The sequence below is a fragment of the Tursiops truncatus genome, chromosome 2 (assembly GCF_011762595.2).
Source record: "Tursiops truncatus isolate mTurTru1 chromosome 2, mTurTru1.mat.Y, whole genome shotgun sequence".
Classification (NCBI taxonomy): domain Eukaryota; kingdom Metazoa; phylum Chordata; class Mammalia; order Artiodactyla; family Delphinidae; genus Tursiops; species Tursiops truncatus.
The window spans coordinates 14309467-14329872 of NC_047035.1; the positions used below are offsets into that span (position 1 = coordinate 14309467).

The 20406-nt window shown below is 42.2% G+C and overlaps 1 protein-coding gene across 11 annotated transcripts in view; it reads left to right on the forward strand.

Moving 5' to 3' along the window:
• EFCAB11 (EF-hand calcium binding domain 11) overlaps positions 1 to 20406 on the forward strand; it is a 226694-nt gene that overhangs the window by 136682 nt on the left and 69606 nt on the right. For 7 of the 11 annotated variants that reach the window (XR_012329874.1, XR_012329875.1, XR_002173037.3 and 4 more), the window contains one exon: positions 8130 to 8201. Coding sequence is in view for 8 of the 11 variants with exons in the window: in XM_073800134.1 (XP_073656235.1) it covers positions 8130 to 8201 (72 nt within the window). In the remaining 3 variants the exon portion in view is untranslated. The other 4 variants (XM_073800129.1, XM_019919205.3, XM_073800135.1 and 1 more) reach the window with 4 other exon arrangements.

Below are 20406 nucleotides of genomic sequence, written 5' to 3' on the forward strand. Positions count from 1 at the left end.
CGTGGCTCTTCTGTCTTTCCTGGGTGTCTGAATGGCTTTTCTTTCTTTCTTTCTTTCTTTCTTTTTAACATCTTTATTGGAGTATAATTTCTTTACAATGGTGTGTCTAGACAATGGTGTCTCTAAAAAGGTAAAAGGTAAAATTAATAAACACATCACCGACTGAATTGCTGTCGAGCCCTGCAGGACTCTCATCAACAAAGAGGCAAGCACGCCAGTGAGGAGAACCGGCAGGGTCCTCAGAAGAGAAGGCTGCTTGCGGGAGGAGCTGTCAGCATCGCATCTTCAATTGGCGGGTCCTCTCATGCCCAGCAGGGGCTCCTTGCTTGGAGGGTAATTTTTACTCTCACTGTTCAGTCAGTATGATGGCTTTGTCCCTAATATAATGGTAGTTCTGACTTTCCTTTAAATTATTCCATAAAGAATCAGAAAGAAGGCCTCTCTCCCTTTTCCCTGCCCCAAAAATTCCACTCAGAAAATTTTTCTCATTTACATCTTTGCCTCCACATTAAATTTCTCATTCATGTTTCAGGTGAATCAAATGCAGCGTCAACTTTCAACACCCCGTGTAACTATCACAGTGACTCAAAATAATTGCCGACTGTCAGTGTATGTGCTGCGAACACAGATATGCCCGCCACTGGCTCTGTTATCACCAGAAGAAGGCAAAGCTTGCGTTCTTCTCTGGGCTCCATTCAAAACCTTAGTGTCGGCGAGGCAGAGTGTTGAGGCAATTATCTGCTTAATCTGTCCAAGAAACATATGCCTCCTCTGCCCTGAAATCACTTGTTTAGAAAAAAAAGTCTTTAAAGCAATTTTCTAGTAAGTATAGATTTAGCTGGAATGTTCCAGAGAATTGCCTCCGACTTTGGCTCCTCTAGCTCAGTGGTTTTCAATCAGGGATGGTTTTGTCCCCCCAGAAGACACTTGGCAATAAGGGGAGACATTTTATTTTTCTCCCGTTGCGGAGCACAGGCTCCGGACGCGCAGGATCAGCGGCCATGGCTCACGGGCCCAGCCGCTCCGCGGCATGTGGGATCTTCCCAGACTGGGGCACGAACCCGTGTCCCCTGAATCGGCAGGCAGATTCAAAACCACTGCGCCACCAGGGAAGCCCGGGGAGACATTTTTGACCGTTATAGCCTGGGAGGGCTGGGGGAGAGTCCTACTGGCATCTAGTGGGTAGAGACCAAGGATGCTGCTAAACATCCTACAGTGTGCAGGACAGCTCCCACAGCAAAGAATGATCCAGCCCAAAATGTCAGCAGCACCGACACAGAAATCCTGCTCTAGCTGTTGAGGATTTATACATAAATAAGGTCACTTGTTTAGAAAATTCAGACCAAAAAGAAAAAAAATTCCTTCCTTCAATTGAAAAAGAGATGAATATTAAAGACTATTTTAAGCCAAAATAACCCATAAGACAAGTTTGTGTTTAGCCTATAATCTTCAACTTCTGCCCAAATGAATATACGTGTTTATAAGATTGCAGTTATATATAGTTTGTGTTCTTGTTTCTACTTAAAAATGTCACTTCTATAGTCTTTACATCATTTTAATAGAGAATATTCCATTGTTTCAATTCCTTTCTCTTCGTTTCTTTCTTTCCTTCCTTCCTTCCTTCTTCTTTTTTTTTTTAAAAGTAACTTGAGCAAAAGCACGCACTCCAATTTGAAATCTGGCTTTGGAGACCTGGCCATGGGGCACTCTTGAATGATTATTTTATTTTTAAAAGTTTTATTTATTTATGTTTGGCTGCTTTGGGTCTTCGTTGCTGCACACGGGCTTTCTCTAGTGTGCAGTGAGTGGGAGCTACTCTTTGTTGCGGCGCACGGGCTACTCCTTGTGGTGGCTTCTCTTGTTGCAGAGCACGGGCTCTAGGCACTCAGGCTTCAGTAGTTGTGGCTCACGGGGTCCACAGTGCAGGCTCAGTAGTTGTGGTGCACAGGCTTAGTTACTCTGCAGCACGTGGGATCTTCCCAGACCAGGGCTTGAACCCGTTTCCCCTGCATTGGCAGGAGGATTCTTAGCGACTGTGACACCAGGGAAGCCCATCTTGAATTATTTACAACAAAAATTATTTTCAAAACATTATAAGAAATTGGTATGATGTAAATTTACTACTTGTGAGAAACATTTGCTATTTATGTATTTTTAAAATTTAAAAACAACCTATGTTTTTCTTTAGAATGTAATATTAGAGCAGCACTGGTGCTGAGCTTAATAAAAAAATTCACAGCGTGAAACCCTGGCTCCTTCAAGGTGGGGGCCACTTAGCCTCTAGTTTACAGGAACATATCTAGTCTGGGCTAAGTCCACACTGCATCACAAAAGGAAAGAGTATCTCTGGGCTTTCTATCCTGTTCCATTGATCTATATTTCTGTTTTTGTGCCAGTACCATATTGTCTTGATTACTGTAGCTTTGTAGTGTAGTCTGAAGTCAGGGAGCCTGATTCCTCCAGCTCCGTTTTTCGTTCTCAAGATTGCTTTGGCTTTTCGGAGTCTTGTGTGTTTCCATACAAACTGTGAATTCTTTTGTCCTAGTACTGTGAAAAATGCCAGTGGTAGTTTGATACGGATTGCATTGAATCTGTAGATTGCTTTGGGTAGTATAGTCATTTTCACAATGTTGATTCTTCCAATCCAAGAACATAGTATATCTCTCCATCTATTTGTATCATCTTTAATTTCTTTCATCAGTGTCTTATAATTTTCTGCATACAGGTCTTTTGTCTCCTTAGGTTTATTCCTAGATATTTTATTCTTTTTGTTGCAATGGTAAATGGGAGTGTTCTTAATTTCACTTTCAGATTTTTCATCATTAGTTTATAGGAATGCAAGAGATTTCTGTGCATTAATTTTCTATCCTGCTACTTTACCAAATTCGTTGATAAGCTCTAGTAGTTTTCTGGTGGCATCTTTAGGATTCTCTATGTATAGAATCATGTCATCTGCAAACAGTGACAGCTTTACTTCTTTTCCGATTTGGATTCCTTTTATTTCCTTTGCTTCTCTGATTGCTATGGCTAAAACTTCCAAAACTATGTTGAATAAGAGTGGTGAGAGTGGGCAATCCCACTACTGGGCATATACCCTGAGAAAACCATAATTCAAAAAGAGTCATGTACCAAAATGTTCATTGAAGCTCTATTTCCAGTAGCCAGGACATGGAAGCAACCTAAGTGTCCATCAACAGATGAATGGGTAAAGAAGGGATGGCACATGTATACAATGGAATTTTACTCAGCCATAAAAAGAAATGAAATTGAATTATTTATAGTGAGGTGGATGGACCTAGATTCTGTCATACAGAGTGAAGTAAGTCAGAAAGAGAAAAACAAATACCGTATGCTAACACATATATATGGAATCTAAAAAGAAAAAAAATGGCCATGAAGAACCTAGGGACAAGACAGGAATAAAGACACAGACCTACTTGAGAATGGACTTGAGGATATAGGGAGGGGGAAGGGTAAGCTGTGACAAAGTGAGAGAGTAGCATGGACATATATACACTACCAAACGTAAGGCAGATAGCTAGTGGGAAGCAGCCGCATAGCACAGGGAGATCAGCTCGGTGCTTTGTGACCACCTAGAGGGGTGAAATAGGGAGGGTGGGAGGGAGGGAGACGCAAGAGGGAAGAGATATGGGGACATATGTATATGTATAACTGATTCACTTTGTTATAAAGCAGAAACTAACACACCATTTTAAAGCAATTATACTCCAATAACGATGTTTAAAAAAAAAAAGGAAAGAGCAGCATCTTGCTTAACAAATCAGGATGTAAAGAGACAAATGCTAAAGCTCATGGTGATAAAAGTAATTATAACCACTTATCTGATGAGTCAAAAAATGTTTGTATTTTAACAGATATGAAAACTATTGGGATTCAGCTGAATGGACAGAGTCTAGTCCTGCCTGAAATTCTCAATGTATCCCATTGTCACCCTGGGTCTTCTGCCCTTCAAAGTCCAGATAGTATTGCCTGGGACTCCCATTAAATATCCTATGGAATTTTAAAGCACTTCCTAGGTTTTTGCAAATTTCTGGAAGGGCTGTGGCTCTGAGTTCTCGTCTCTCTGAGTTAATTCAGTTGATGGTCATCTTACCATACCCCCCTTTTGTTGCTCCCTACTGCACCTGCTCAGACAGAACTCATCTCCAGTGCCGAACTCAGCACACACTCCCCAAACACACCATCCCCCCTTAGACTGTGTGCCTGTCAAGCCCTTGGTGAAGATAAAGGAGAGGTTATAACATGCAACACGAACAACTTCGGTGCACACAGTAAACGTAGCAGTTAATTAAAGGACCCTTTGATCACTGGGGCCTTTTTCTTGGGCCAATTCCCATCGTATAGCATCCCAGCCTCCTCCCTCCCCCTCAGTAGCCCTTCTCCCTGCATCCTGTCTTATCTTGCTCATCATCTCCTTCCTCCCAGATGGTCCTATATTGTTCATACTAAGTTACACAGAGCAGTTCAGCTCTCTTGAGTCTGTACTCCCCACATCAATTCCAGCTCTCCCTTTGCATCTCAAAACCAAGCAAACCAAAAAGCCTTTAATTTAACAGGATTTACATGTCTAGAAAGCAGTTATTGTTGTTCATAGCAATTTATTTTCCTCTCATCCATCTGTATAAACTTTGTTCATTCCTTTAAAAAGACAGTTGTGAAATATAAGCCTGTATGTATGTGTGTATATATGCATGTATCTATATCTATGTCTATAGCCACATGTCCAGTAAAAGAGAAGTTAGTTAAGTGGCTTCAAGTGCTTGGACTTCAGCTACAGGGCAGGTTAGACGCGGATGTGTCCAGTGCTCTGCCTTGGTTTCCAGTTTCCAGCTCTTTATCTCTAAATTGTTCAGCCTGACACTCAAGGGGTTCCTTCCATCCATTGCTCTACTGAGCAACCTCATCTTTCAGAGTCCATGTCTTACTTGGTCTCTCTCTACCTGGTCTGTATTTACAAAATGTGGTGGGGCATGGAGACCACAATTGACCGTTCCTTATTGGTCTCTGAGTGATGGCTCCTAGGTGCCTTCTTCGGTGTGTCATTATTTCTCTGGCTAGTATTTCAGACTCTACAAAAACAGTGATGATATACTTTCTTTAATCCCCCCAAACCTCCTGGGAGGCAGTAGATATTCCAAAGTGTTGTCCACTGTTTCCCCAGATTGATTTACTCCACAAATTCATTCACTCTGCAAACATTCATTACCCGCTATGGGCTAAGAGGTGGGGACACAGCAGCAAACAAGAGAAAGTTCTTGCCTTCCCAGAGTTTATTTCTAGTTGGAGTGACGGTGGTGGAATATCTCAGTGCTGAATGTATGTTGGTGACACCAAGACAGCACACTCTAGTTTCATAAGGAGAGTATACTCCTTTTAGGGTTAAACACTGTAAACAGAAACAATGAAACGTTTTACCTAATGACGTTTTCTTCATCTCCTCAGCATACCACTAATTCTACCCACCTGCCACATCTGCTCGTCCATCACATGGTGACTTGAGTGTGGGTGCTGTGAAACTTTCCTTCTGGGGAATAATTCCGTCTGCAATGAAAAACAGTATTTTAGCTTTTAAAATTATAGCTCTGAAATGTGAATTTCCTTTTCATTCTCCTTGAGACGACCATATATATATGTGATGAGGAAGAAAAGTTGAAGACAGTATTTTACCATGTCTCATTCTAAATATAAACATGATGTTCCTCCATTCATTATAAAAACGCCACTCCAAGCCTTATGAATAAACTTTTCCATTTTAATACCTCTTGGTTATACTGTGCCCATTTTATGATGGGAAGCTTTGGCAAAGGCAGCAAGAAAAATAAGTTAATGGAATTACAATAAAGTTATTTACTGAGAAAATCAGGCAAAAGGATTTCCTTTTCTACAAGCATTCAGCATCTCAATAAGTGAATGAACACACACACATACACACACACACACACACACACACACACACACACACACATATATATCAGAAACAGTTTACTCTAAATATTACTTTTCTAGGTTATCCACTTAACTCACCCTATGAGATTTATAGTTCAATCATATCAGTTCAGAGTGGGAAGAAAAAAGGCCATTTATCTAATCCAATTCCTTGAGAAAAAATACATAGGCAATATTAAGAATCTTCAATTATCTAATTTAATAGGAGGGATGATTTATACTCTGTAATCAGTAACATGTGATACTGATTATTTCTAATCCCTTAGAAGAGATCCGACATTCTGCTTTTGGTCCTGTATAGCATGAAATCGTCATGTATATTTTACCGAAAGAAGTAACAAGAATAATGGCCCCTACAGTCTGCAATCATTTTATACTAACATACTGCAACATGGTTTTGCCCTGGGGCAGAGAAGTAGGGATTTTCTCTACTTCAAAAGAATGAAAAATTATTAACACTCTATCCAGTACCATTATAGACTTCAGAGACTTTGGCATGAAATATTCAGAAAGTTTATTTTAGAATTCAATATTTTAAAAGCCTGCTTTAAAACTATTACAGTGATTAGTGGCTTTGTTACTCGGGCCAGTCCTTGCTTGAAAAAGCCCTATGTCATGGTTAATACCATTTGCCGTTTCAACAAAATATAATTTGCACCAACCCAATAAGGCAAATAAGGCACGTAATGCATTGTTTTAGAGTGCCCCCCAAAGAGGAATTGGGACCACAACTCATCAGTTAGCTTTCAAACACACTCTTAAACACTGCTTCCACTGGTAGCAGCTGAACGTATTGCTTATGCCATGATTTTGTCCTTCTGCCATGTGTTATCTTAACCAGGTGGAATGGGTGCCATTCCTCTGCTCCCTGTTCAAGGAGCAATGCCCCTGTCTCAGTGTCTGTAGCGACACACACGGACAACCCAGCTGAGGCCGCCCACACCCTCCGCTGACCAGCCAGAGGCTCACATCTTCACCTCTCTCCACAGGAGTCAGAAAAGCTTATCAGGTGTTTGTGAGGAACTAACCAAGCTTCCGAGGCCATGAATGAAGCCAGTGAAAACTTCCGGAGCTTGAGTTAGCTGCATGGGAATTGCAACACAACCGCTTCTCTCTGGACCATCCTATTTACATAGGGAGACATGTGGAATAGAGTATAGAGCCCTGGTTTGGGAATTTAACAATCATGATTTGAATTTCAAATCTGGTTACTTAACCAGCACCATGATCCTTCAGAAACCACTGAACCCGTTTAGGCTCCATGTCTGTAAAATGGACCCGTCCTGGCATCTGTGCACAGATTTGATGAGACAGGTGATATAAAGACAGTGCGAGGCAGGGTGTCAGTCACTGTTCCCATCGTTATTATTTACTCCCCAAATGTTTTTCTTATCTCTTAATTCTTTATTCCACATTTCTGTTGTGTAATGTGTGAAAGGAAAATCAAAATGGAGTTGGTGTTGCTAAGAGAGTTCTCTAAAATGGAGCCAGGAGACCATTAAGGAAGTGTGACTTCTGCACATCAAAATCTTTTGTCCTGGTGACGTCATCCAGAACACCTTCCAGAAACGCAAAATATTTACTGGACCCTTACCTTAAAACAACGTGTGACTCCTCAAGGGCAAATCTTTTCTAACTTGAGTCAGAGTCAGTCACAAATTTCACCAAGCAGCTTTTAACAACCCCGTGGCTTTTCGTCTCTTCCTTTGAACACTCTTTCGGGGTTACCCAAATTTGTATCTCCCAAACTGCAATTCTTCAGACCCTAAATAAACTCTTTTCTTCTTTGCAGCCTCCTGCATTGTGTTTTTGGTTGACAAATGCATGTATATTTATTGAGATATCACAGAAAGAATTTGCAGGATGACTAGAAAAATCATCACTCCTGCCTTTTTTAATATATCCTGTGCACTTGATGACATTCCTTTAAATTTATTGAATGTATTATTTCTGTAGGTTTTAATAAATAACTTTTCCTTTCCTTCACACCTTAGGTATTATCAAGGAAAAAAAACAAAAGATAAACATCAACCTCAGCATTCAAGTAGATAAAATACGTGCCTCTCACGTAGACATGAAAAGAAATGAAGGTTCTGATGTGCTCTTGATGCATAAGGTGAGACGAAACTAACCTGTGAATAACTTTCTGTTTCATTTTCCAGGGAAGTAGATCAAGACTCAGATGGTCACGTCAGCTTTAAAGACTTCGAATATGCCATGAACTACGGACAAAAGTAAGCCTAACTATTGTGTGCTGCTTTGGGCAACCTGTGGGGAGACCGAAATAGATTGTGATATATTTAGATGTCGAGTCCCACTCTACCAATGATGTCATGCTGCATACCTTCCGTTAAACTCTTCATCATGGTTCTCAGATGCTCACAGTTGCTTGCACTGCCACTGGGATGGCCCCCAACCCCCCTCCTCTTTACTCTCAACCCCCGACTCCCCCGCCACCAATGCTGCCAGCCAGGATGCTCCACTCAGTTACTGGTCCTTGCCACCCTACCCACAGCCTCCCTGATCCTCAGCAGTTCCTAGTGTCAGGAACTGCCAGTGGTACCAGTTTCCTTCCTGCATTCAGCTTTGGTTGAACAAATAATAGCATGTACATGCAACTGAGTGTTGACTGTGTTCCAAGCAATGAGCAAGGCTTTTGGAAAACAAAGTTAAGACTTCTCTAAGACAATGTGTCCTTAGTAGTCATCAAAAATCATCATCGCAAAAATGGCCCTAGGGCGCTGGTTGTGCAAGATGGAAAAACCAGATTGAGCTGACATTAGTATAAGTCTTCTCCAGCTGCATACAGAGGAAGGACAGGGTGCAGTAAGGATATCGGAGGCAAAAGACTTACCTGCAGAACCCATTAGAATGGCCTGGGCCTGCGGTTCCTGCAGCAGAACAACAAGCCCTGGGCTGCCTGGCTGCCCTGTGCTGTACCCTCCCTGGTTCTGGGCGGCTCTGCCCTGCCACAAGAGCCTTAGCCATCTGTGTTCCCATCCTCTGTTTTCTGCCCATCCATACCTGGGATCCGGGGACTGCTGTCCTAGAACAAAAACTGTGACCCTGGACATTCAGCACTTATTTTAAATAAATACTCATATCAGTACTAATATTTTGTCTGTAAATGTTCAGAATGCTAAACATTAACAACACTGTGAAAACATCTAATATAATTCAAATTTTAAAAGTATTAAAGGTCAAGGAAACATGTACATTTGTCAAAGAGAAACATTAAATAAGCATCCTTCTGACACAAAGTATTAGCAGATAAACTTAATAAACTGTCATAAATCAGAGGAGCCTACAGAGACATAACAGCTAAATGTAATCTGGTGTTCTGGAGGGGATCCTGGAATAGAAGAAAGGACGTTAGGGAAACACTAGTAAGGTATGCACTTTAGTTCATAATGCTATATCAATATTGGTTCATTAATTGTGACAAATGTACCATACTCATAGAAAACATTCATCATAGGGGAAAGTGAGTGAGTACATGGGAACTCTCTATTCTATCTTCACAATCTTTCTATAAACCTAAAACTATTCCAAAATTAAAAGGTTGTTAAAAAATAAAGTCTTATTCCAAAATTAGCATACTAAGCACTATCTAAAATGAAGAAAACTTTGAAAATCATTAAGAAGTACACATGAAATATTATTTCAAGAACAAAGTGGATCCATGGTATCCTTGAGCATCACGTGCATTTTAGGACAGATTGTTCTGGCTGATGAAAAGCCCTTTCTGACTTCGGGTAGAGTTTTATTCAGCAAGTATTTTCATCATAAATTGAATAGTTGAGTCATTGGTCCTCATCTCAGTACATAAGTGGTACTGCTTTTAGATTTTTAAAATATAAAAATTAGAGTAATCTACCAACAAAATGCTTGTATTTCAGTAATTGCCAGAATACCAAAACCTTGTATTGCAATCACTAGTTGGACCTTATTTCTTCCTGTAATCATGACAAGAGAGAGGGAGAGGTCATGTCCTCCCGTTGAGTGGCAGGCAGGAGGCCAGGGTGGGAAGAGCTATTGGGCAACTGCCTTGATCCGGGATTAGTCCAGGCTCTCTTCGGTCTCAGTGAGGTCTCAATGACAGAAACCTACCCAGACTAGCTTAGACAGAAAAGGAATTTACTAGAAAATACTGGGCTAGCTTATATAATCCAACATAGGAAGGGCAGTGGTGCAGCTGGGTTTCCAGGAAAATGAGAACGAGTAACACAAGCACCTCCGGACTCTGCCCGTGTCCCCTGGTCACTGCAGCCTCACACCATTCTAAAAAGGAATTGGCCCGTCATCTGTGCAAGTGCAAAGACCCTAGAAAGAGGCTTCAGTTGGCCCCTGGATCAGTCAACTCTGATTCATCTTGGTCTAGGCTTGGTCCCTAGACACTCAGCCAGGTGTGCTCAGGGCTGGTCACAGGAGGGGAAGTTGATAAGAGCTGGGCGGCCATCCCCTGTTCTTTTTTTAGAAGAAAGCAATATGACCTGGACCTTCTCTAGGAGGGAGAGCACCTCGAGGATTTGATGCTTAGGAGGGCCCAGGCTCTCAGGGCAGAGCACAGACCAAAAGAAGGGGCCATGAGAAGCTGCTCATGTCACCTTCCCTCCTTACCACTCCCTCTACACTCCATCCAAATCCTTGTCTTGTAAGCTTTGCCCCAGCTTCTCACTTCCAGGCCCCTGCCCCACCCTCGTCCCCAAGCCACATGATGCTGTCTGCAGTGTGACCCTGTTGGTCTCCCTTCAGTTGCATGGCCCAAGGATGGGCGTTTATGCAAGCTGATCAGCTCGGTCTCTCCCCGTGGAAGACCTCAGGAGTGAGAGTGAGGGAGGCGGAACAGCGCTCCTCCGGCCGAATGAGTGGTTATGACTCAGGGGCGAGGGGCAGACGTGTTTGCCACCATGTGGCCTGGAAAACCAAGGCAGCTGGTTTGCAGTGAGAGCAGAAAATGAAACAGACACGAAGAGGGGAACAAGAGAGGAACTAGAGAAACCCATGATACTGGATTTCTGATTAAAGCTTATACACAAGGCCCAGTCATAACCCTTTGGGTCCTATGAGGTAACTCTGTATCCTTCCAATAAATCTTTCTGCTCAAGCCAGCTGGAGTTGCTTTCTGTTATCTGAAACCAAGAGAACCCTAACTGTTACAAGCATAGAGCCAAGGACAGATACTAGGTAACATCAACATTTACTGGGGCAGCAGAGAAAAGAGTCTTCTAAATAGACTAAGAAGAAGCAGCCAAGATGGAAGAGGAAGCTGTCGCCAGATCTCTCTCGCTGATACCTCTGCCTCCAGCGGATCTTTCACTATGACCAGCTCCAGTCTTCCCCTGTGGCAACAGCTGTCTCTCAGAGATCACCAGTGATTTCCAGTGGCCAAACGCACGAGCCCCTCTCGGACCCCATCACACTTGTCCTTTCTCTTGGGTCCTTCCCTCTTTAGCCTCCTTAGCACTGCTCTCTCGTGGTATTTCTGTGCCCATTCTTCCCATTCTACTCTCTTTTCCTGTATCTTCAACTATCTTGTAAGTGTTAGTATTCTCCAGGGTACTCTAATTGGCCGCTCTTTTTTTTTTTTTTTACTAAATTTATTTATTTATTTTTGGTTGCGTTGGGTCTTCGTTGCTGCGTGTGGGCTTTCTCTAGGAGCGGCGAGCGAGGGCTACTCTTCATTGCGATGTGCAGGCTTCTCGTTGCGGTGGCTTCTCTTGTTGCAGAGCACGGGCTCTAGGTGCGCAAGCTTCAGTAGTTGTGGCATGCGGGCTTCAGTAGTTGTGGCACATGGGCTTAGTTGCTCTGCAGCATGTGGGATCTTCCTGGACGAGGGCTTGAACCCGTGCCCCCTACATTGGAAGGCAGATTCTTAACCACTGTGCCACCAGGGGAGTCCTTGGCCACTCTTCTTGATCAACACATTCTCCAAGGATGATTTCATTCTCTCCCAAGACTTCAGCTATCATTACGGGTGTGACTCCACCAACCAAACTTTATCTTTCGTCTTGATCTCTGCTGCACCCAGACCTGTGTTTTCATTTGCCGGTTGGACGTTTTCACCTCAACCCAAGCTCACTGAACTAAAATCAGACTCATTGTTTTCTCTGATTTCCAAAATTGGCTTCTCATTCTGTGTTTTCTATTTCTGTTAATGGCATCCATCCCATCCCCCACCCCAAGCTCTCATCTGAACCAGACACCTAGGAGTTTCTTTCAAATCTCCCCCATCTTCCTTCACTGTGATATCCAGTCAGTCACTGCATCCTTTGAGTCTGCATCTGCAAAAACTTTCATGACATTTCCTTCCATGCATCATGATCTCTCGGCCCATGTTCTTATTCCCACTCCCATCCGTCCATTGGGGCATATGTTCTTCTATTCATTGCTATAAAGATGAGTAAAGGGTGTGGTGACAAGTCAAGAACTAGACCCCACTGTCATGAAATTTAGTCCAGCATGTCAGTTATCTTCTCAAAGCACAAATAGAATTGTTTTTGTTTTTTTTTTCTTCTCTGCTCAGAAGCTTTAATAGCCATCTTTTCATTTGGGTCGTGTCTAACCCTTAACGTGCCATTCAAAGCCCTCTACAGTCTTGTCTCCACTTGTCTGTTCAGCTTCATCTTTCACAACTACCTCTACCATACCATCCCACAACCAGGCAACTCACACACACACATACAAGTCCCTTAGCCTAAAAACACCAAAATAACAACTAGATCTTTGCCCCAAATAGAAAATTAACAAATAACCTTGGAATTCATATCTGATGAGGTAATAGGAAAATACACCATAAGATAAAATTCCATTTAAAAAACACTGGGCCACCTTCATCCTAGTGAATTTGTTTTTTAATTTTTATTGGAGTGTAGTTGCTTTACAATGTTGTGTTAGTTTCTGCTGTACAGCAAAGTGAATCAGCTATACGTATACATATATCCCCTCTTTTCTGGATTTCCTTCCCATTTAGGTCACCACAGAGGATTGAGTAGAGTTCCCTGTGCTATACAGTAGGTTCTCATTAGTTATCTATTTTAGGTATATCAGTGTCCTAATGAATATTTTTCCTTCCCCATTGTCACCTTCAGGGGGGGAAAGGGGGGGCTAATTTTGCTGGGTATTTTGTATTATTTTATTTTATTCTTGAAAATTGATGAGACAGACATTAGCATCCTCTCTTATAAATGAGGAAACCACCTCAGAGAGCCTAAGTAACGCGGCTCGGGCCAGGTGGTGGCGATGGGTGGAGTGTCAGGGTGGAGAGCCAAACCTGCCAGCCTGATTAAGCATAAATAACTGCTATTCTGCTACATCACCTCCAGTGGGAAAATCATCTATGACACTGGTCCGTATTCTTTGGTCTCACTTTGGTTTTGATCCAGAATGAGTTTATCCAGATTCATTGGCCATCCCAGGTCAAGCTTCTATCACATGGTAGGTATTAAATACTAATTCCCATCTTACACATCACCAAGCTTAATCCAAATTACATTGGGTTATTAATCAAATCCACTTTCAAGAGACAAAGATTTGCCACCAGAGACAATATCTTTTAAAATGTGCTGCCAGCTCTAAAGGTGGTTTTCAAAGGGGATTTCTAGAAATGCTCTGAACAATGGAAGCATTTTTGAAATAGATGTGCATCCTCATTGGGCAACACTCACTCATGTGTATAAATTCTAAACCGTAGTTTTCAACAGTCACGGTACTTGGGGTTCACGCTTCACTTACAGAATTGTAATTTAGGGTTAATAAAAACGGTTGCTTTCCTTTTTCTTGTAACTTTTGAGAAATCTGTTTACAACTGTGGAATTAGGCGGTTAAAACCCACACAAATGGAAATGTAATGGCATCAGGGATAGCAGCTCACAGAGTGACCTTTCTTACAAAACAAATTTAAACTGGCTTGGCCACGTGGATTCAAAAGTGGCTGAAAACAATTTAACATAATAAAATATGGAGTGTTCAATCTAAATTTCTCTTAGATTGCTAAATCGGTAAAATGCTCAGAAGTGTGAATCAAAAAGAGCATCACTCTAACTTCACAGAAAATGCAGATTAATTTATATGAAAACATAAACTGAAATCCAAATATACTCCTTATTTTATGATTTACTGATCCTTGGCGGGGGAAAAAACTTCAAAGGAGAACAAAGCAGTTAGGTTTGCTGTAGTATATTCATTAGGAAGAACAATTTCAATAATACTAAATTTTTACAAAAAAATTGACCAAGGGTCTGGAAGTACATCGCAAGTATTATAATAATAGTCACTGTAAAGTAGAAGCCAGGTTTGGTCATCTTCTTTGGTGTAAAGAAGGAAGCCAACCTTGACTTTAAATGATGTTTCTAAGGTTAAACATGGCAGAAATAGTGCTGAGTCAACTTCTCTACCAAGCATTCTCTACTGCTACTTATATTGGACTGCTTGTGGGATGAGGTTTATTCATTGTCTTTCTTTTTTTTTTTTTTTTTTTTTTGCGGTACGCGGGCCTCTCACTGTTGTGGCCTCTCCCATTGCCGAGCACAGGCTCTGGACGCGCAGTCTCAGCGGCCATGGCTCACGGGCCCAGCTGCTCTGCGGCATGTGGGATCTTCCCAGAACAGGGCATGAACCCGCGTCCCCTGCATCCGCAGGTGGACTCTCAACCACTGCGCCACCAGGGAAACCCATTGTCTTTCTTTTCTCCCCCTTTTTCCCTACCCTCCCTTCCTCCCTCCTTCCTTCCTTACTTTCTTCCTTCCTTTCCTCCCTCCCTCCCGCCCTTCCTGCCTTTGTTTCTGCTATTCCTATCACATCCATAGATAGAATTACATACACTGAGCCATCCAGGGTTCTATCTGACCTGCTTTTTAACTGATGTCCTTGTGTCAACAGATTCCACCCCCCCACTACAAATAGAAACCAAAATTCCAACATACTTCATGTATTTTATCAAATATGAAAACCTCTTGGCCATTATCTCTTCAAACACTTCTTTTCTGACATCCTTGAAGAGAATGTCCTCTCAGAATCCAGTTACACGTATGTTATGCCGCCGATGTGACCTGACGTCTCTCATTCTCTGTTCTCCTCCTCCCCCTCTCTTCCTCCCTCAGTTTAACTTTCAGTTCAGTAATTTCTACTCACTCACTGCTGGTGGGAATGCAAAATGGCACAGCCACTTCCGAAGACAGTTTGACAGTTTCTTACAAAGCTAAGCATAGTCTTACCAAACGAGCCAGCAGTCATGAACCTACATATTTACTCAACTGATTTGAAAACTTCTCTCCACAAAAAAATTTGCCCAAGATTATTAATAGCAGCTTTATTCATCATCACCCAAAGCTGGAAGCAGCCAAGATGTCCTTCAGGAGATGACTGTATAAACAAAATGTGATACAACCGTACAATGGAATTATTATCCAGTGATTAAAAGAAATGAGCTGTTGACCCACAAAAACACATGGGTGAATCTTAAATGCATATTTCTAAGTGAAAGAAGCCAGTGTGAAAAGGCTACATTCTGTATGGTACCAATATGACGTTCTGGAAAAGGCAAAACTATAGTGATGACTAAAAGACCAGTGATTATCAAGGGTTTTTTGTGGTGGAGGAGGGTTGAATAGGTAAAGCACAGGGAATTTTTTTTTTTTTTACTGTGGTAAAATATGCAAGATGAGCCAGAAAGTGAGGAAGTGCTCAAAAAGCAAAACAAAACAAAATTAAAAAAAAAACAACTTACATTGGTAGGGGTGTATCAAAGGGACACAAGAACCAATAGAAAGAGCTCCAAGTGGCCAAAGCTGGAACAGTTTGAGTAACAAAATAAAGTGGTATTGGATTATAACTCAAAGTATAAAATAAATATCCATGAGTCCACACTGATTCAGATAAATGATTGAATAAATAAATGGCAGAGTCGAGACACATCTCCTTTGCAGAAGAATTCCAAATGATTTACGTAGGTACTCTGCCTTCAAAGAGGTGTAGCATAACTCTCCATTCCGTAAGTGTGGACTGCATAGAGTGACCTTCCTCCAACGAGTACTGTATGGAAGGGAGACATAGAGTAACAGTGGTGAAACCTGACAAACACTACTTGAGCCAGGTGATCAAGGTCAGTATCAACAGTGATAAATCTTGTTGATACTATGTACCCTTATGTATGTGATGAAAATGACCCTTAACCTCTCTGGCTTTCCTCCTCAAACCCCACAATCTCAGTCCCATCATGAGAAAAACAGCAGACAAATCCTAATTCAGAGACATTCTACAAAATACCTGACCAGCACTTCTCAAAACTGTCAAGGTCAAAAACAAGGAATGCCTGAGAAATGTCACAGCCAAGAGGAGCCTAAGGAGACATGACAGCTAAATGTAATGTCATAGCTGGGATGGGATCCTGGAAAAGGAAAAATACGTTAGATAAAAACCCTGGACAACTGAATAAAGCATGGGCTTTGGTTAATAGTAATGTCAAAATTGTTTCATTAATTATAAGAAATATATGATACTAATGTAAAATGTTAATAATAGGTGAAACTGGGTGTGAGGTGTAGGGGAAATCTGTACTATCTTCACGATTTTTTTTTTTGTAAATCTAAAACTGTTCTATTTTGGGTTTTGGTGGGTTTTTTTGTGGTACTTGGGCCTCTCACTGTTGTGGCCTCTCCCGTTGCAGAGCACAGGCTCCGGACGCGCAGGCTCAGCGGCCATGGCTCACGGGCCCAGCCGCTCCACAGCATGTGGGATCTTCCCGGACCGGGCACGAACCCGTGTCCCCTGCATCGGCAGGCGGACTCTCAACCACTGCGCCACCAGGGAAGCCCCTAAAACTGTTCTAAAATAAAAGTTTATTTTAAAATTTTCAGGTATTACTGTATGATGGAAATTATATCCCTTGCCACTTTAAATGTATAATACAAGTCTAGATGTCAATTAAAAATATATAAAGGGGTTATATATAGCCTTTCAAAATAATGTTATAGGAAACATAAGCAAAAAATGGAAAACCACCACTTAATGGCAACTTTATAGGACTCTGAACTCTCAACAGTGTCCCAGTGGAGTCAGGCTTTTGCCATAGGGAAGTACGCTCACAACCTGTTATATGGGTTGGTTTCTGACAAAGAAGAGACCTCATATATCTGCTTTTGAATTGCATTTGGAGAACCTCAAAAAAACAAACAAACAAAAGTGCCTAGCTTTCCTATAATACTATTTGCAATATACGTTTCAAAGGAGGAAATCCCTTGGCCTTGGACCTATCGAAATGAAAGCACTTTGCATGTCTTTTGAACTTCATAATTCCTACAGCACTGAGAAAACCCACAGGTATGGTTCCTAGATTCTCCCTGTGGCCAGTCTCAGAAGGCCTGTAAATATGTTAATATAGCCAAACATGGAAACAACCTAAGTGTCCATCGATGGATGAGTGGATAAAGAAAATATGAAATATATCTGTATCTGTACCCATACAATGGAATATTATTCAGCCATAAAAAAAGAAGAAAAGCTGCCACTTGTGACGATATAGATGGATCTTGAGGGCACTATGCTAAGTGAAATAAATCTTACAGAGAAAGACAAATACTGTACTGATTTTCAGCCTTTTTTCTTTTCTAATACTTACATTTAAGACTGTAAGTGTCATCTAAGCCCTGCTTTAGCTGCATCTCACAAGTTTTGGTATGTCTTGTCTTCATTAATATTTTGTTCAAAATATTTTCTAATTTCTGTTGTACTTTCTTCTTTGACACATGGGCTGTACAGAAATCCGTTGTTAAATTTTCAAAGGATGTGGCATTTCTAGTTTTCGTTATTGATTTCTAGCTAATTCCACTGGTCAGAGGACTTATTTTTAATGTTTTCAAATCCTTGAATCAATTCTCTTTTAAGCCCTTCAGTTCTCCAGTGAACAAATACATCTTCCCATGTATTTAAATAAATTTTAAGTATAATTAAGTAGACTCTATAATCTGATGTCTTAAGTCTCTTGAATGTTTCAATAGTATTTGTAAACTCGAATTTCAACTCAAAATCGTAAGTCTAAACCAACTTGTATTTTAAAAAAAATATTTATTTATTAATTTTGGCTGTGTTGGGTCTTAGTTGCTGCATGTGGGATCTTTCGTTGCGGTGTGCGGGCTCTTTGTTGAGGCACACAGGCTTCTCTCCAGTTGTGGCGTGCAGGCTCTGGAGTGCGCGGGCTCAGTATTTGCGGTGCTCAGGCTCTCTAGTTGTGGCATGCGGGCTTAGTTGCCCCGCAGCATGTGGTATCTTAGTTCCCTGACCAGGGCTCGAACCCGTGTCCCCTGCATTGGAAGGCAGATTCTTAACCACTGGACCACCAGGGAAGTCCCCCAACTTGTATTTTAAATTGGAATCACAAAGTGAATCTGTTAATCAGTCTAAAGCTGTGCTGTCTAAAGTCACCAGCACATGTGACTACTTAAATTTAATTTTAACTAATCAAAATTAAATAAAGTTAAAAATTCAGGGCTTCCCTGGTGGCGCAGTGGTTGAGAGTCTGCCTGCCGATGCAGGGGACACAGGTTCGTGCCCTGGTCCGGGAAGATCCCATATGCCGCAGAGCGGCTGGGCCCGTGAGCCATGGCCGCTGGGCCTGCGCATCCGGAGCCTGTGCTCCGCAACAGGAGAGGCCACAACAGTGAGAGGCCCGCGTACTGCAAAAAAAAAAAAAAAATTCAGTTCCTCACTGGATAGCCATATCCAGTAGCCATACTTCAAGTGTTCGATAACTACCTATGATTGGTGGCTGCCATGTTGAACCACGCCAAAGAGAACATTTCCATCATTGCACAGAGTTCTGTTGGACAGCACTCCCTAGACACTCCTGTTGGCTGCCCTGGGGCCCTGATCCTGGTCCAGTCAGGTGACAGAATCCTGTGGTGATTTATGCGAACATCATCCCACACAAGGGAGCTACTATGGGGACTCCTTAGAAAGGGATTAAGGGAGATAAAAACATTCTGAGGCAAACTCCTGCTCACCCTTCAAGGCCCCGTGCCAACCTCACGTCCTGTGTGACAACTAACTCCTAACCCCTTAGGAGATGAGTCATACTTTCTTCTGGACCCACTCCCACAGCAGTCACTTCTGAGCTCTCCTCACATTGTAGTGTGGTCGGTACACTTCCAGTTCCGCCTCCAGCTTTGGACTATGAGCTTCCTGAAGCCAGGACCTTTTCTTTTTTTAAGAAGATGTTGGGGGTAGGAGTTTATTAATTAATTTATTTATTTTTGCTGTGTTGGGTCTTCGTTTCTGTGCGAGGGCTTTCTCTAGTTGTGGCAAGTGGGGGCCACTCTTCATCGCGGTGCGCGGGCCTCTCACCATCGCGGCCTCTCTTGTTGCGGAGAAGAGGCTCCAGACGTGCAGGCTCAGTAGTTGTGGCTCACGGGCCTAGTTGCTCTGCAGCATGTGGGATCCTCCCAGACCAGGACTTGAACCCGTGTCCCCTGCATTGGCAGGCAGATTCTCAACCACTGCGCCACCAGGGAAGCCCCAGGACCATTTTTTATCTTTGCGTCTTTAGTGTCTGGCACCGTGCCTGTGCATGACAGGTTTGCATACGTTGATGAATGAGAGGGAAGTTTCTCTGAGAGGCAGAGCTAAGAATCCGAAGGTGTGAATTCCTCTCTCCACTCAGTGTTTGAATTATGCTCCTTGGCAAGTCAAACACTTTCCTTGGGCCTCAGTTTCCTCTTCCTCATCAATTTCAAGGAGGAGGTTGACTTAGATAAGATTGCTCATTGCCTGTTAGACGTAAATAAGTGTTATATGAACAAAGGGTGCCGTGGCCAGGGAAGCTGGGGAAATACTTGGTCAAAGATGACAAATGGGTGTTTTCTTACTGTAGGAGTTCACAGAAACTTTAAAATGCGGAAGTCCGTTATGGCACTCCAAGGAATGGGTACAATGCAGAGATTCTCAGACTTATTTGATGGACCATGTAATTCTGTGTTTGTGTGTGTGTGTGTGTGTGTGTGTGTGTGTGTGTGTGTGTGTTTATGTGCATGTGAGGATATAGAGAGAGCCGTCTTAAAGAACTAATGTTCCATGGATTATACTTTGGGAAATGATTGATTAGCTGTCTCTAAGCGATCTTCCAGTTCGATGTTTTTATGTCTTATGAACCTGCTGCCATCTTACCGTCCCTGGTACCTAACTTGACTAGTGGTGTGACTGTAAACTCATAAGCCACACACTTAACCTTCCACTCCCTCTGCCCCTGCTTCCTCATCTCCCCTTGCACCCCTGCCCCACCCAAGTGAAGACACTGAGCAAGTCGACTTGGAACACCCGGAAGGAAAGGCCTGGGTGCACCCACTTAACTTCAGACCTCAGATAGTGAGGTCACGTCAGAGCTGATCTAAGAGCAGCTGCCTTGAAAACTGAAGCATAAGACAGAATGATTTTATTTTAATTTAAATT